General features: G+C 45.4%; 1 protein-coding gene across 1 annotated transcript; it reads left to right on the forward strand.

The window, feature by feature from the left end:
- The first annotated feature begins 1,615 nt into the window (after positions 1–1,615).
- IL9 (interleukin 9) lies at positions 1,616–4,630 on the forward strand. The gene is made up of 5 exons (XM_057705956.1): positions 1,616–1,729; positions 1,845–1,880; positions 1,962–1,994; positions 3,233–3,364; positions 4,520–4,630. The coding sequence occupies exons 1-5, from the start codon at positions 1,616–1,618 to the stop codon at positions 4,628–4,630; spliced, it is 426 nt and encodes a 141-aa protein (XP_057561939.1).
- The last annotated feature ends 10,212 nt before the right edge of the window (positions 4,631–14,842 follow it).

Below are 14,842 nucleotides of genomic sequence, written 5' to 3' on the forward strand. Positions count from 1 at the left end.
TTTTACCTTGTTTGCCACCAAGATACTCCCCTTCCACATAGTGCAGCCAAACACCAATGATCCGCTGTTGCTTGTAAGGAACAACGTGCAATGAGAAAAGCAACAATGTCACACACTCTTATAGTAGTAACAGTAGTGGTGAGAATGTGGGTTTGTCCCCATTGGCCTCTACGGCTCAAAAGTGTCAAGCAAAGTTCCTTTTCAGTCTCTATTGTGTAGAAGATATATTTTCTTAAGCGCACACACTTCCAAATAGTGTATGTACCCTAGAAACTAGTGAAATCTTATAAAATCCCAGTTTATGTGCACCTTTCTTACTATTTAAAAAACTTTTCACATTAATGATTTGACCCAACAAGCATTTAGTGATGGCCCACCGTTCCCCAGGCACCTTCCCAAGTGCTGAGGATACCGGGGTGAACAAGACGCACAAGAGGCACATATTCTGGTGGAAGAGGCAGACAGAAAACACACAGAGAAGCAGGAAAGCCAGAATAACAATGGCTGAACCTGGGAGTCAAACTTCTGGGTTTGAATACAAATTTTGTTGCTTTCTGGCTGTGTGGCTTTGGGCACATTGTTTGCCTCTCTCTGCCTCAGCTTCCCCATGTATAAAATCAAATAATGATAATTATACTACTTACTCCATAGGGCTACAGTGAGACTGCTTTCTGGCTCATAGGGATAAGAACAGCTTTGCCAAAGAACCAAGAAGGTAAGGTGCAGATAGTGTTTTAAAAGGCAAAAAAAAAAAAAAAAAAAAAATGGGGTCAACAAATTAGTACAAACCTCATTTGATGGCTGTACACATTCCATGGCTTAATTTCTGTAAAGTGCTTAGGTTTGTAAATGGTATGCAATAAGTACTCAATAAATGTTAACTATTATCTTATTTTGAGCATGGAGCTTTCACTGGATGTTGCACAGTGCTGTGTAAGTTCCCTAAAGACACTAAGGAATCCTCCAGGCCAGGCATTTTTGTACTTAAGTTGAAGACTTCCTCCTTCAGGCACTTGTTCCAAGATGCATTTGTGTGAGGTAGAGAATCTGGCCCCAGGCATGGAAGACAAGGTTAAGATTTGGGAGTAAAGTATAGTAAGATTGAGGTAGCAATGATGAGACTGAGCTTGCAAAAACCCTGATGACAGAACTGCTCTCCTGTACTATTTCTCATCCTTCCCGCCCCCCTTCATCAGAATACTGGTGACTGGCTATTATATCAGCATTTCCAATAAAGTAAAAAGGGGGAAATACAGATCTGGGCCTTCATGGAAAGTATTTTCACTCTCACAACCAGAATCTCTACCTTAAAAAAAATTATCGTTTTAAGATCTTTAACTTTTCCTATAGCATCTCAGTACCCAACTTTTTGAAAAGCATCTTTTCTGAGGAATGATGTTGCCCAGGACAATGTAACATAGTTTTTGCCAAGTGACTCAGTTTGAGATATACATACACACACATATTTTTTTCAACGTCAAGTGGCCCAAACTTACAGAGAAAAAGTGGGCACTGGTATCAGTTTGATGTCAGGGTTTTTCCATGTTTGCAGGGCAGCTTTAAATACAGCTCCATTTGAAGGCATCTGAAGGCCAAGCTCCAGCCCTGTGTCAAGATGCTCCTGGCCGTGGTCCTTGCCTCTGCCCTGCTCCTCTGCTCTGTGGCCAGCCAGGGGTGTCTGACCCTGACAGGAATCAAGGATGTCGAGTACCTCATCAACAACCTGCAGGTAAGCTGCAGAGGTGGGAGCCAGCAGGAAAGGCACGTATTGAAAAGTTAAGTGAAATATAAGAGGATGAAAAACACTCCGCTCATTATTTCTTGTGTCTCTACTTACTTTTTAGAACCATCCACCTTCAGAATGCAACTGCAGTGCCAATGTGAGTAAATGCTCTTTTAAGATCTCTCCTCATTTTAATTTTCACATCTGGAATCTTCACTCTGAAATTCCTCTTTCACAGGTCACTGACTGTTTGTGTCTGCCCATTCCTTCTGTAAGTATAATAAAACAAAATAATCTTGATCCTGTTTTTTCAAAGCCTTTAAGTCAAAATTAATTGTTCTATTTGACATCTTAAATAAGAAAGTGTTGCTTAGTTACAACTGTTACAGATTAGTAACAATTTTACAAACCTTTCAAAATTTTGAAATTCTATACTCTTGACATGTGCATGTCTTTGCCTTTACTTTCCTTGGGAAGTCTGAACAGTTGTCAATATTTAAAAAAGAATCTTAAATGTGTTTAGATGAGTGGCCATGTGCACAATTAAATCAAACTGGGACTGAGAATATAACCAATGATATAGTTCATATCACACTGTTTTCTAATCCATTTGCTGGTAACTCTAGGGTTGCAAAACAATGTAAATATAATGACAACACTTTGTCCTTCCTCTGGCCTAAACTGTCTACATGCTCTGCCTTCTCCCTCCCCCTCTCTCTATCTTTCTGTTAAGCTGATTTAGAGTGGCTGTTGCAAGGTTTGAAGGCTGCCTTCCGGGAGGACAGGGTGTCTGAGATTGTGGGTGGAGGGGAATGGCCTTCCGGGGGGGTGGGGGGGGCATTCCCCACTTTGGCAGAGAGGAAGCGTGGCAGGAATTTCCTGGTTAGGGTGAGGAAGCAGCACTTACCCAAAGTGCTGTTGTGCTTGACTCTCTCATAAGCCGGGCCTGGGAGAATCTGAGCTTTTCAGCACAGCTGAGGGCAGATGTCAGGCCCTATCACAGTGCATCTATTAGATGAGAGGAGCATATGATGCCTTCTGGGGAGGAGCCACACATGTACGGCCCAGCCCAGCCCATCCCCTTGGTTTATAATCCACGGTTTTAGCTGCTGCTGAAACAATGGCCGTGTTCAACGGGCATATCCCATCAGGCTGATGTGAAAAGGCTTTTCCTTTCTCTGTACTTTCAATCTCACTATAATAAGACTTGCACCAAGGGAGCATCCTTTGAAAAGTAGACTCAGCACTGGCTGTTTCCTGGGTCCACAGGCCTCATGGTCCCTGGATGCAACATACTAGAAATCTCCAGGGAGTGTCACTGTGGGAAAATGGCCCTACCTTGAAATATCGAAGATCACTTCCTAGCCTGGCAAGGGACTTGTCTAAAAACAACGCAAGTTTAGATTACATTCGTTAAATTAAAATAGCCTCTAAAAGCATTCTCTTTGTGATTCCTACTCAAAGCTGTCCTCCGAATGTTTCTTTTCCTAAATCCTTGTTATTTACCAGGACAAATGTGAAACAGCATGCTTCCAGGAGGGTCTGTCACGGATGTCCACTGCCACAGTGAAAACAAGATTCCCCCTGATTTTCAATCGGGTGAAGAAAACAGTTGAAGCCCTCCAGAACGGCAAATGTGGAGTAAGTGTTTTTATCTGTGATGTGCTCTGGTTAGTTATTTTTGTGTGATGTCAATGCCAACTCCATCTGAATGAGAAAGGGTGATAAAGTTGAAACTGGTAGTTCAAGGTTGATTAGGGTCATCTAAGAAATTTAATCAGAGCAAGAGAATTAAAGTGAAATCTGCCCGGATGGCTCATGGTTCCCTTTTATTTTAAAACACACTCACCCCCATGTTGGCTTTTACTTCTCTGCACCTCTTGAATAATGAAAGAATCTAACCTGATTATAATTAGAAGCTAAAATCTAGAGAATCGGGGCTATAGCCCATACAATTCTAAATTATCCTAGAGATTCAGTTTGCTGAGTGGATGTTGTGGCCTGTAAGTTTTCTTTCCACTGGCTGAGGTGTTTAAAGGAAGACACACCCACATGCAGGTTGAAGCGTGTCATCTGCTCTAAATGCTTACCAGCGTGTTCTCTTCTTGAGCATATTCCCCGGTCGCTAGAGGAAAGGGAAGGGAGGGGATTTTTTTGTTACCGTCGCCACATAAGGACCCCTCCTCACTCAGCTACTGAACTGCAGAGGTTTCTGTGATCAATAGCATGCAGTTCTAAATGCTTAATAGATGCTGTTTCATTGAATACCTACCTTAATGACAATTGTCAGATTTACCACCCTCATGTTATAGAGGAGAAAACTGAGACTCAGTGAGGTTAACTGATTTGCCCAAGGCTACATATTTAATAAGTGGTGGCGTTGAGATTTGAACTCTGGTCTATGGGACCCCCAAATCCCGCTCTTAGTCATTGTGCTGCTATAAAAAGAATAATAACAAAAATTTAAGCCTCGAAGCATCCCAAGAAGGTTTTCTAGACTAATGAGGAGATTTAGGACCACTTGATGGGTGTGTGTGTAGGTGGGGTGGGTGGGCAAGCAAGCAGACCCCTGAAATCCTACTTCAAAGTCAACCACCGACGCCACCTACACAAAATGTTAGCCCTGGACTCCCCATCCATTTGCGCCATGTCTCAAGCCCCCTGCTGCCTGCATACCCCTGTCCCCCCTGACCAGCCCCCCCACCGCTCACCAGGCTCTGGGCAGGGTGGTTCCTGGGGTTGCTAGGCTCCATACTGTTTTAGTCACTCTACCTTTGTCAACTTTTATCCCAACAGTCTTTTTCCTGTGAACAGCCATGCAACCAAACCACAGCAGGCAATATGCTGACATTTCTGAAGACTCTCCTGGAAAGTTTCCAGAAAGAAAGGATGAGAGGCAGAGTGTGAAGTTGAAATGTTATTTATTCTATTTATTGAATTTAGAAAGTCTCCTCTTTAAGTTGTTGCAGTTTAAAAATCAAATAAGCCATGCTAAATCCGTTGTAATACTTTGTTTAAAATTTTATGTCTTTATTTTGGAATAAATAGATATGGAAAAGAAAAACTCAATCTGGTCTCTAGGTGCCTATTTGTTCCTTGATGCTCAGAACAAAGAAGGCTACAAGTCTGTCAATGGGCTGATGGGTCAAATACTCCTGTAGAAACAGTAAGACTCGTTATCCTGAACATAGACTTGAAGACGCATGAATTGTGCCTGGGGCTGTGAGGAAGGGTATGTGGGGGTGGGGGGCACAGACTGAGGGTTGCTGTAGGGGAGGCCAAAGGCAGGCTGGAGGTGCCCCATCTCTGCGTGCTGGTGGAGGGAGGCACACGGCACCACCAAGGCATTTGGGGTCCTGAGGCACCAACCACGTACCTGAAATTGGAGGCAGCAGTTAGGTAAGCCCAGGAGATAAGAGGCACACAAAAATGTGCGCATGTTTGTATGTCAGCACTTGACCATGCTGAGTCAGGAGAAGGTCATGGAGCAGGCCGTTTGGGTCAGCGCAGAAAGTAGAGACACCCTGGGATCAATACAGTCATCGATTCCCCCAAAAGACCCTCAGCTAGCAGCCACCTTCTGTCAGGTGCAGTGCCTGGCCAGGTGCAAGGCAGAGCCTCATGGGGTTATACCCAAGGAATTCTTGAACTACGTTGTCTGGCTGCCACAGTGTGACTGTAGTCATCTGTGATGGTTAAGTTTATGTGTCAACTTGACCAGGCCCCAGCATGCCCAGATATTTAACGAAACATTATTCTGAGTGTGTCTGGGTGTTTCTGGATGAGATGAGCATCTGAATTGGTAGACTGGGGAAAGCAGATGCCCTCCTGAGGTGGGTGGGCCTCATCCAATCCATTGAGGGCCTGAATAGAACTAAAAGGCAGAGTAAGAAGAATTGCAGCTCTGCCTGACAGCTTGAGCTGGGACATTGGTCTCTACACTCAGACTGGGACTCACACCACCAGCTTTCCTGGGCCTCCAGCTTGGAGACAGCAGAGGGGGGACTTCTCAGCCTCCATAACTGCATTAGCCACTTCCTTCCAATAAAGCTAGCTAGCTATCATCTATATCTATCTGTCATCTATCTATCTACATCTATCATCTATCATCTATCCATCCATCCATCCATCCTATTGGTTCTCTTTCTCTAGAGAACCCTGACTATTAAACTGTCCATCTCACCTTAACACTTGACCTGCACTCACTCCCCTCCAGTACTCCTGATTCTTGTTTCTGTTCCATAACACTCACCACCTTCTAAGACACTCTCTCATTTATTCATTTATCACGTTCATTGTGCACTGTCTCTCCCTGCTCAAATGCCAGCTCCCTGAGGGCAGAGAACTTTGTGTCACTCACTGTTGTATCCCAAATGCCTATCCTGGGCCTCTACTACCCCTGTGCCAGGGTAGGTGCTTATAAATATTGACTGATGGATGAAAGGCCTTTCAGGTGCAAAAGCAAAGTATGAAGTGGTATACGGCTCAGGAATGTGCCTACCTGTAGAAGGGATGGTGCCCAGAACATACTACATGTGCTCAGAAAGGTGGGTTCCCTTCAGACACCTCCAGGCGGGCCCCCAGCTTGGGATTCACATGACCTGGCCACTTGGGAAGGGGCAGCCTGCCAGCAACCATCCTGCTTGGTCTCCCTGGCTCTGTGCGATGGGCAGGATAGAGGCAGGGTTAAGGTGAGGGTCTTGGGGTTGGGATGGTCTGACAATCAGAATGGCTTTCTCCCTGCTACCTGAAGGCTCAGAGGCTTGGGAAGAGCTTAGAGGAATCTATTCAGGGCAGTATTTTTCTAGGTACTGGTAAAATTAAAATTGCTTCTCCTCTGTATGGGCTAGACCATCCTTTGGTACTTTTGATGCCAATAATACTTAAAGTTCAGAGCACCAAGAGCCAGGATTCCTCAAAGGGAACTGCTCAAAGGGATTTCTGTCAGTTCAATGTCAGGCAATATCCATGTGACCTGCATGGCAAACAGGCCTTGGCCAGAGGTGAGGTTCTCTGATGACGTGGGCAGTGTGGTCCCTGTAGCTGTGCGGCCCCGTTGGCGATGGGGGTGGCACGAATTTCACCATCCACCTGCAGCCAAGCCCCTCCCGCATAGGGGAAGTGGAGGAGTTTCAGAAAAGGGGGCCCAGATCAGGGGCGTGTTTTATTATTTGGTGCAGAAATGGTAGATCCATGGGGACAACCAATCATAATTATGTTAGTCTTAGTTTTGACAGAAAGAGCCAAGCTTCTCAGTGATGAATTTGCAGCAACATGTCTATCAAAGGGCAACGAGCTGGATCTCTAAGTCCAGAGGCTTTCAGTTCACTGGTTTAAACTTTGTCCCCCCTCAGCGCTGAAGGCCATCAGGCATGTTGCAGGGGACACAGACTTCCACACACACAGACAACAGTCACAGTCTGTTGACCCATCAGCTTCCTGAGAAAAGGGAAAACATCATGTGGCCGTTGGGAGGGGCTGGGGCTGGGGCACAGGTTCTGTCGAGGAGGTTTCCTCAGGATCTCCCCCAGCATGAGAATTCATGCTCCAGCTATCACTGTTTTTGTATCTCCCAGCATCTTCTATATTATTTCCTCCCTGTGACTCAGAGTCTGACCTCTAAGCACACTCAGTGCCCTTCCTCTTGGCGCCCAGCTCCCAGCGCTGGAGGCCTGCCCTGCAAGGTGTGCTGAGCACAGGGTCCAGCTGCGGCTGCTTGTGCCGGCTCCCTAGCTGGTCTGTGGGTTCCCATAGACAGAGCACTGAGAAAATGGTCTACCAAATACTATATTTACTACCATTTATTAATACTAATCATGTAATTATTAAGCTCTTACTCTGTATGTACTAAGCGTGCTTTATCTCACTTAATCTCCTAATAAACCGTAGGAGGTAGCTATTATTATTTCTGTTTTACTGATGAGGAAATCAAGGCTCAGAAACGTTAAGTGACCTTCCCCAGGTCCCACAGGTGGTGAGAGCTGGAGTGGGGATCCAACCCCAGCTACCTCTGATTCCAAACTCTTCGCTCTCTCCATTCTGCTCTTTTCTTACTCTGCGTATATCAAGTGTGTGTGCTGAGTTTCCTCTGACTACAGCCTGACGGTAAAACAGATTCATGATCATATGGGTCCACATTCCACTATCCAAACACCTGGGGGCTGGAGAGTTTTTAGAATTCAAACTGTTCAGTTTTTTAGAAGGAGAACACACAGTTCACACACTATATATTACACAACATCCATAGCAGGGCCTGGGGCAGGATCCTGTAATTAAACACATTAATATTCTGCAAAAAACACAGGAGCAATCATGCGAAGTAGTCAGGTCTGGCAGCCAAATGGGTCTCAACAAATTTTGGGCTTTCAGAGCTGTCTGGATTTCAGAATTGTGATACGGGATTTGTGGGCCTTTCTTCAGCCCTGGACCCACCTACAGAAATGGGGGCCCTCTCTCCCAGAGGCCTCCCTGGGCTGTGCTGGGCACCTCCAGGAGGCACAGAGACCTCTGTGGCTCCCCAGATGGCCCGCCATGGCATCCAGGTCACGACAGCAGGGCCTTCTCCTCGCCGCGCCGCCATCCGGGTTTTCTGAATGACTGGCCCCAGACACAGAGCTGTGTCACATTACACAATGTGGTTTACAGCCTGCAGCCTCCGAAGCGGCCCCCTCAGCAATGTTCACCCCACGCGGGGATCACAGCAAAGACAGATGCTGGTGGTTGGTGACGGCTTCAGAACACAACCTGGGAACACAATCAGCTGCCGGAGAAGATGGGCAGAGAGATAAGCTGCAACCCACTGTCACCGTTCAGTCACCAGCAGAGCTTGGCAGTTAGTTTCTCTCGGCTTTTCTGCAAAAGTGGCGTTATCCACAGGATGCGCCCCTGCAGCGAGTTCAAAGCAGGATTCTCAGGGCCTGCCTGTGGTGAGGTGCCCTGTCATTGCTCTCCTTCCTGTGCCAGGGAGTTGAGATTTATCTAGACGTCACCTTGGAGAAAGGAGAAGAAGAGGACTCACATTTATTGTTTGCTGTGTGCCAGGCACTCGGCTGAGGATGTTTTGTTCAGTATCGAGTTGGATCTTTACAACAAGCCCATGATGTAGGTGAAGAATTATTGTCTGCAATTATGCCCAGGGCACAGATGAGGAAACTGAGGCCCAGAAAGGTTACATAACTTGCCAGGGGCACAGTGCTCACAAGTGATAAAGCCAAGATTCCAACTCGGGTAACTGACTCTAGAACTACATTCTTACATCTCACTCACAGGAGGGTGGTGGCTCTCAACACAGCCAGCTGCCTTGTCCAGGTTGCCAGGTCCCTGGCAGAGTTGTTTCCAGGAGATTCCAAACCAGGGCACAGTGCTGCTGGCCAAAGCCAAGCCCAGGTGCTGCTGGCCTGAAATCTAATCAGTCCACATCCATCGGTCTGTCTCTCCCTCTCTGCCCATCCATCCAATTTGAGGCAGGAAGATGTTGTGTAGTCTCAGCCCTGCAATTCTTTTCCTTTCCTGCTCCCCTCCTCATTCATTCCACACCAACACCTTTCTTCCTCTGGAAAGGGAGAGCTCAGCAGAAACGCAAAGACCATTCACCCATTGAAAGTGTACAACTCAGTGGTTTTGAGTATATTCACCAGGCTGTGCAACCATCACCACAGTCTAATTTCAGAACATTTTCATCACCTGCAAAAGAAACCCTGTACCCATTAGCAGCTGTTCCCTATCCTCCCCTCCCCCAGACTAATCAACTAATAACCTTCTTTCTGTCTCTATAAATTTGCCTCTTCCGGATTTTTCCTTTAAATGGAATATGACATGTATTCTTCTGGGACTGGCTTCTTTGACTTACCATGATGCTTTCAAGGTTCATTATGTTGTAGCATGTATCAGTACTTCATTTCGTTTTAATTTTATTTTTATTTTAAAATTATTATTATTATTGGCCACGCTGCACAGCATGTGGGATCTTAGTTCCCTGACCAGGGATCAAACCTGTGTCCCCTGTGGTGGAAGCTCAGAGTCATAACCACTGGACCACCAGGGAAGTTCCAATTCATTTCTTTTTATAGCCAAATAATATTCCATTGCATGGATATACTGCATTTTATTTATCCAATCATCAGTTGATAGACATCTGTGTTGGTTCCATTCTTTGGCCATTATGAGTAACGCTGCTATGAACATTCACGTAATGGTTTTTTGTGTGAACATATGTTTCATTTCTCTCAGGTATATACCCGTGAGTGGGATTACTGGGTCATAAGGTAATGCTATATTTAACTTCTGAGGAACTGCGAAACCGTTTTCCACAGTGGCTGCACCATTCCAGCCAGCAATGTGTGACGGTTCCAATTTCTCCACTTCTTTGTCATTACTTGTTATTATCTATCTTTTTGATTATGGCCACCCTAATGGGTATAAGGTGGTATCTCATAGCTTTGATTTGTATTTCCCTTATAACTAGTGATGCATCTTTCCATGTGTTCATTGGCCATATACGTATAGAAATATCTATTCAAATACTTTGTGCATTTTTAAGTGATTTGTCTTACAGTTGAGTTGTAAGACTTTGTATCTTCTGGATAAAAGAAACTTATCTGACACAGGATTTGCAAAAAATGTATTCTTGGCTTTTGAATTTCCAAAGGTAGTGCTTCTAGCTCTAAGGGTAGGAAGTAACAACCTATAGAATGTGGAAGAGAAGTTGGAGAAGAGAGGATGACAGCAGACACTGGTGAGTGCCTGGCCCCCAGCTGAGCTTGGAGTGGTGGTGGCAGAACTCCAGGGAGGCTTGAGGACCTGAGAAGGGAGGGCTGCTGAGCCGCATGCCCTGTGTGCCCTGGGAGGTGACAATCGGAAAAGAAATTGCCTCCTGCCACCCATTACGTGGTATGGCATAGCGAGCCCAGAGAAGGTGGGCCTGATGCAGGCCCTTGAGTAGTTCCGATGTGGAATGCAAGCCTTTCCCCGCAGGACAGAGAGGGTCAAGGATGTGTCATGGAGCACAGTAAGGCCAGAGGGGCCTTGGGGTTGGCAGATACAGCATGCAGGGACCATGTGGCCAGGACCAGATGGGAACAAAGATGCTTCCACAGAAGCCACTATGGAGGGAAGGCCACGCCCCAGGACTAGACAGGAAAAACGCCAGCATAGCATGGAGCATCTCCCAAGAGCCAGAAGCCTCTCCCTATACCCCAAACCCCAAGAATCTAAAGTCCCCCCAGGAGAGGGAGGAGAAGGAGAAAATCCTGGACTGGCTGTATTTAACTTGGAATTTTTGAGTTTTTCATCTGAAATGGCAAAATTACTTTTTCTGCCACCAGGTAGAATGGAGGCTTGAAAAAAACTAAATGTAATTAAAAAAAAAAAAAAGCAAGCTTCTTTTATCTTTTGCACACCTGAGGATGTGGTTGAATCAATCAGCAAACACCAGTAAAGCACGCAACGAGTGCCAGGTGCTGGGCTCTGCACAATGGTGAGTAAGATGCAGGTGTGGAGGGGAGCAACCCCATCCCCACCCCATCTGTGCTGCTGGGAGGCTGGAGGCACAAGGCAGTTAGGGGTGGGTCCTGTGACTGATGAGGGTGATTGAGCCCAGCGTGTGCTGGCCCCTCCCCCCTCTCAGCCAGAGGTGGGAAGCAGACATTCTCTGGATGGTTTTTCTGGCTCCCAGGTGCTCATGGGCTGGATTCCTCTGCTTGAGCAAATGTTTCCTGGAGACTTCTTTGACATCAGCCTGTCAGAGAGAGGCACTGGGAGTCAGAACCCTGGAGGACTTGAATCGGTGACTCAGCAGACATCCTGGGCATCAGAAAGGTCACAACAACATCTGCATCCACCCCACCCCAAGCATGCATATTTGATGTCTACTTGGGGGTCCAAATGCCTAGGAGCCAAGCATCTGTAGAAGTCAGAGTTTTACAGGCAGAGACAAGGCCCAGGGATCACTGCCGCAGCCACTCTGTGTCACCCCCTGAAAAATGCTAACAACCAGACTCAGAGAGAGGAAAGCAGGCTGAAACCAGAAACAAGAAAAATCACAGTGCCCAACCGCCACCACCTTCTTCTGACCCCTATATTTTACACTTTACAGTTTGCAAGATCACTTGAGCACTAGAGTCTTACTGAAGCCTTGGAGGGGAAGTAAAGGCAGTCCACCAAGTGTGGCCATTTTACAGATAAGGAAACTGAGGTCCAGGAGGGCCACATCTTGCCAAGATTGTGCAGGTAGCTGATTACAACTGGAACCCAAGGCAAGGTCTCCCTGGTCTGAAGTTAGTTCCACCACAGAGAAGTAAGAGAACAATGACAACAACGGAGATGATAAGATCCTGAAAACAGGAAGTGTCATGGGGCCCAGATGCTCTCACCACTGAAGCCAGTGTCACAGGCTACCAGAAGCCCGACTTGTCTTGCATTTAATTGACCTCTGCTGCCACCTAGTGGCGATTCTTCAGTTTATCAGCCAAGAGCACTTTGGGGTGACTTCTTTTGTAGAGCAGGAGTTCTCAAAGGGAGACCCTCACTCAACACTACTTTCATATGACACCAAGATGTTATCTGCCTTTTTTACTCATTTTATCACAAGTGTACAATGGAGCTTTCAGAAAACTACATGGCAAGTGATATCACAAGTGACTGAAGCAGAAGCAAATATGGGAATCCAGCTGTCCTCTGTTTAGGCCAGACATTAGGAGATCTGCAAAACTGTGAAACAATGCGACTCTTCTCATTATTTATTTTGTTTGGAAAGAAAACTGCTTTCATTAAAATATGTGTGCTAAAATGTAATGGGATTATTATACTTTAAACAAATACTTTAAAAATTCTGTTTTTACAGATGGCCAAAAAGCACATGAAAAGATGGCCAACATCTCTCATTATTAGAGAAATGCAAATCAAAACTACAATGAGGTATCACTTCACGCTGGTCAGAATGACCATCATCAAAAAATCTACAAAAAATAAATCCTGAAAAGGTTGTGGAGAAAAGGAGACCCTCCTACACTGTTGATATGAAACTGGTGCAGCCACTACAGAGAACAGTATGGAGGTTCCTTTAAAAGCTAAAAATAGAGCTACCATATGATCCAGCAATCCCACTCCTCGGTGTATATCCAGAAAAAAAACATGATTTGAAAGGATACATGCACCCCAATGTTCATTGCAGCACTATTTACAATAGACAAGATACGGAAGCAACCTAAATGTCCATCAACAGAGGAATGGGTAAAGAAAATGCGGTACATATATGCAATGGAATATTACTCAGCCATAAAAAAATAAAATAATGCCATCTGCAGCAATATGAATGTATCCAGAGATTGTCATACTGAGTGAAGTACTAATACGTCAGACAGAGAAAGACAAATAGCACATGATATCACATATGTGGAATCTAAAAAAACAGTACATATGAACTTATTTACAAAACAGAAATAGAGTTACAGATGTAGAAAACAAACTTATGGTTACCAAGGGGAAAGTGAGGAGGGATAAACTGGGAGACTGGGATTGACATATACACACTACTGTATATAAAACTGATAACTAATAAAGACCTACTGTATAGCACAGGGAACTCAATACTCTGTAATGACCTATATGGGAAAAGAATCTAAAAAGAGTGGATATATGCATACATATAACTGATTCACTTTGCTGTACACCTGAAACTAACACAACACTGTAAATCAACTATACTTCAATAAAATTTTTTTAAATTCTCAGTTCCTTGCGGCCCTCCATAATTGTGCAGTGAAAGGACCACTGTGGAGAACCTCAGCTGTAGAATAACAGTAATTGGTATTCTTTTCACTGTCCCCAAGAAGGCAAAAAGGCAACTTTGAAGTTCTTCAAGCCCAGGATACAGGGACCAAACCTGGTGCCTGACATGAAATTCTCTTTTGTCTTCAGCCTCTCTTAAACATGGAATTCTGGGACTTCCCTGGTGGTCTAGTGGTGAAGACCGTGCACTCCCAATGCAGGGGGCACGGGTTTGATCCCTGGTCGGGGAACCAAGGCTCCCGCATGCCTCAATACGCAGCCAAAAAAAAATTTTTTTTAATGGAATTGCATTTATATACATATTCCTGATGATGACGCAGGATCAGCCTGTACTAAGCTTCCTGAGGGCAGGGTCCCTGCCATGGTCACCCAGAGCCTAGCACAAGCGTCAGGCACAGAGTCAGACTCAGCACACGTTTTTTGGGTTGAGTGAAAGAAAGGCTATGATGTGTGGCCCCAATTATTCCGCAAGATTATCTCCTCCAGAAGAATCTAAGAGAAAGCGGGGGTCGTTGCTGGTTGACCCCTCCCAGCACTGGCTACACATGAGGTTTGTCTGGGTCGGGGTCAAGTGCCTTCATTAAGGTTGAGGCCAATCCTTTTCCAGCCCAGGTGTTCGTGCGTCTGTGTGCGTGTGCGCATGCGCAGAAAGTGCGCTGCAGGCTGTGTATAACTGGCACAGGAGTGGGCTGGGCAGGGCAGGGCGGGCAGAGGAAGGGCTGTTACTCAGAGCCTGGTTGAGGTTGGCCAGTGCAGCTGAGCCAGCGGGAGCCTGAGAGGTAAGTGCCCAGCTCTGCAAATAGATGTGTCTTTACTTCACAAAATGATAAAATCAATACATGCTCAGTGTAAAAAACTGAAACACTATAGTGGTGCACAGAGAAATCACCATCGTCATCAAAGTAGAAATTGAAAGCCTTCCCTCAATTCTACATTTCCAAAATAGCTACTATTAATTTTGGTGTGTAGCCTTCCAAATTCTTTTCAATATCTATATAATTATGCATAATTAGAATATATTTTATAACATACATATTTTTAAATGAATAACATCACACATTTTATCCTTCCACTTCATTGTGGCACTTAATCTACTGCCAACATCATATTTCCATTTTAACCTACCTCCTTCAATCATGCAGAGGAGCCAAGATGATCAAGAGAAACTGAGACAGGTTGTGACACCTGAAGAATGCTGTTGTGGGTCTCAGCTCATCAGGAGCTCCAGCAGAAGACCCCATCTGGCTTTGCGAATACACTACTTCCAAACAAACTGGAAACCAGCAGCAGCACCAGGAAATGGGCTAGTTGAGGAGGACTTAAGAAACACGT

The sequence above is a fragment of the Hippopotamus amphibius genome, chromosome 1 (genome assembly GCF_030028045.1).
Source record: "Hippopotamus amphibius kiboko isolate mHipAmp2 chromosome 1, mHipAmp2.hap2, whole genome shotgun sequence".
Lineage (NCBI taxonomy): Eukaryota > Metazoa > Chordata > Mammalia > Artiodactyla > Hippopotamidae > Hippopotamus > Hippopotamus amphibius.

Coding starts and splice junctions, on each gene's coding strand:
- IL9 (XM_057705956.1), top strand. CDS start 1,616: ATGCTCCTGGCCGTGGTCCTTGCCTCTGCCCTGCTCCTCTGCTCTGTG. Junction 1,881..1,961: donor AATGCAACTGCAGTGCCAAT/GTGAGTAAATGC, acceptor CCTCTTTCACAG/GTCACTGACTGTTTGTGTCT. Junction 1,995..3,232: donor TGTGTCTGCCCATTCCTTCT/GTAAGTATAATA, acceptor GTTATTTACCAG/GACAAATGTGAAACAGCATG.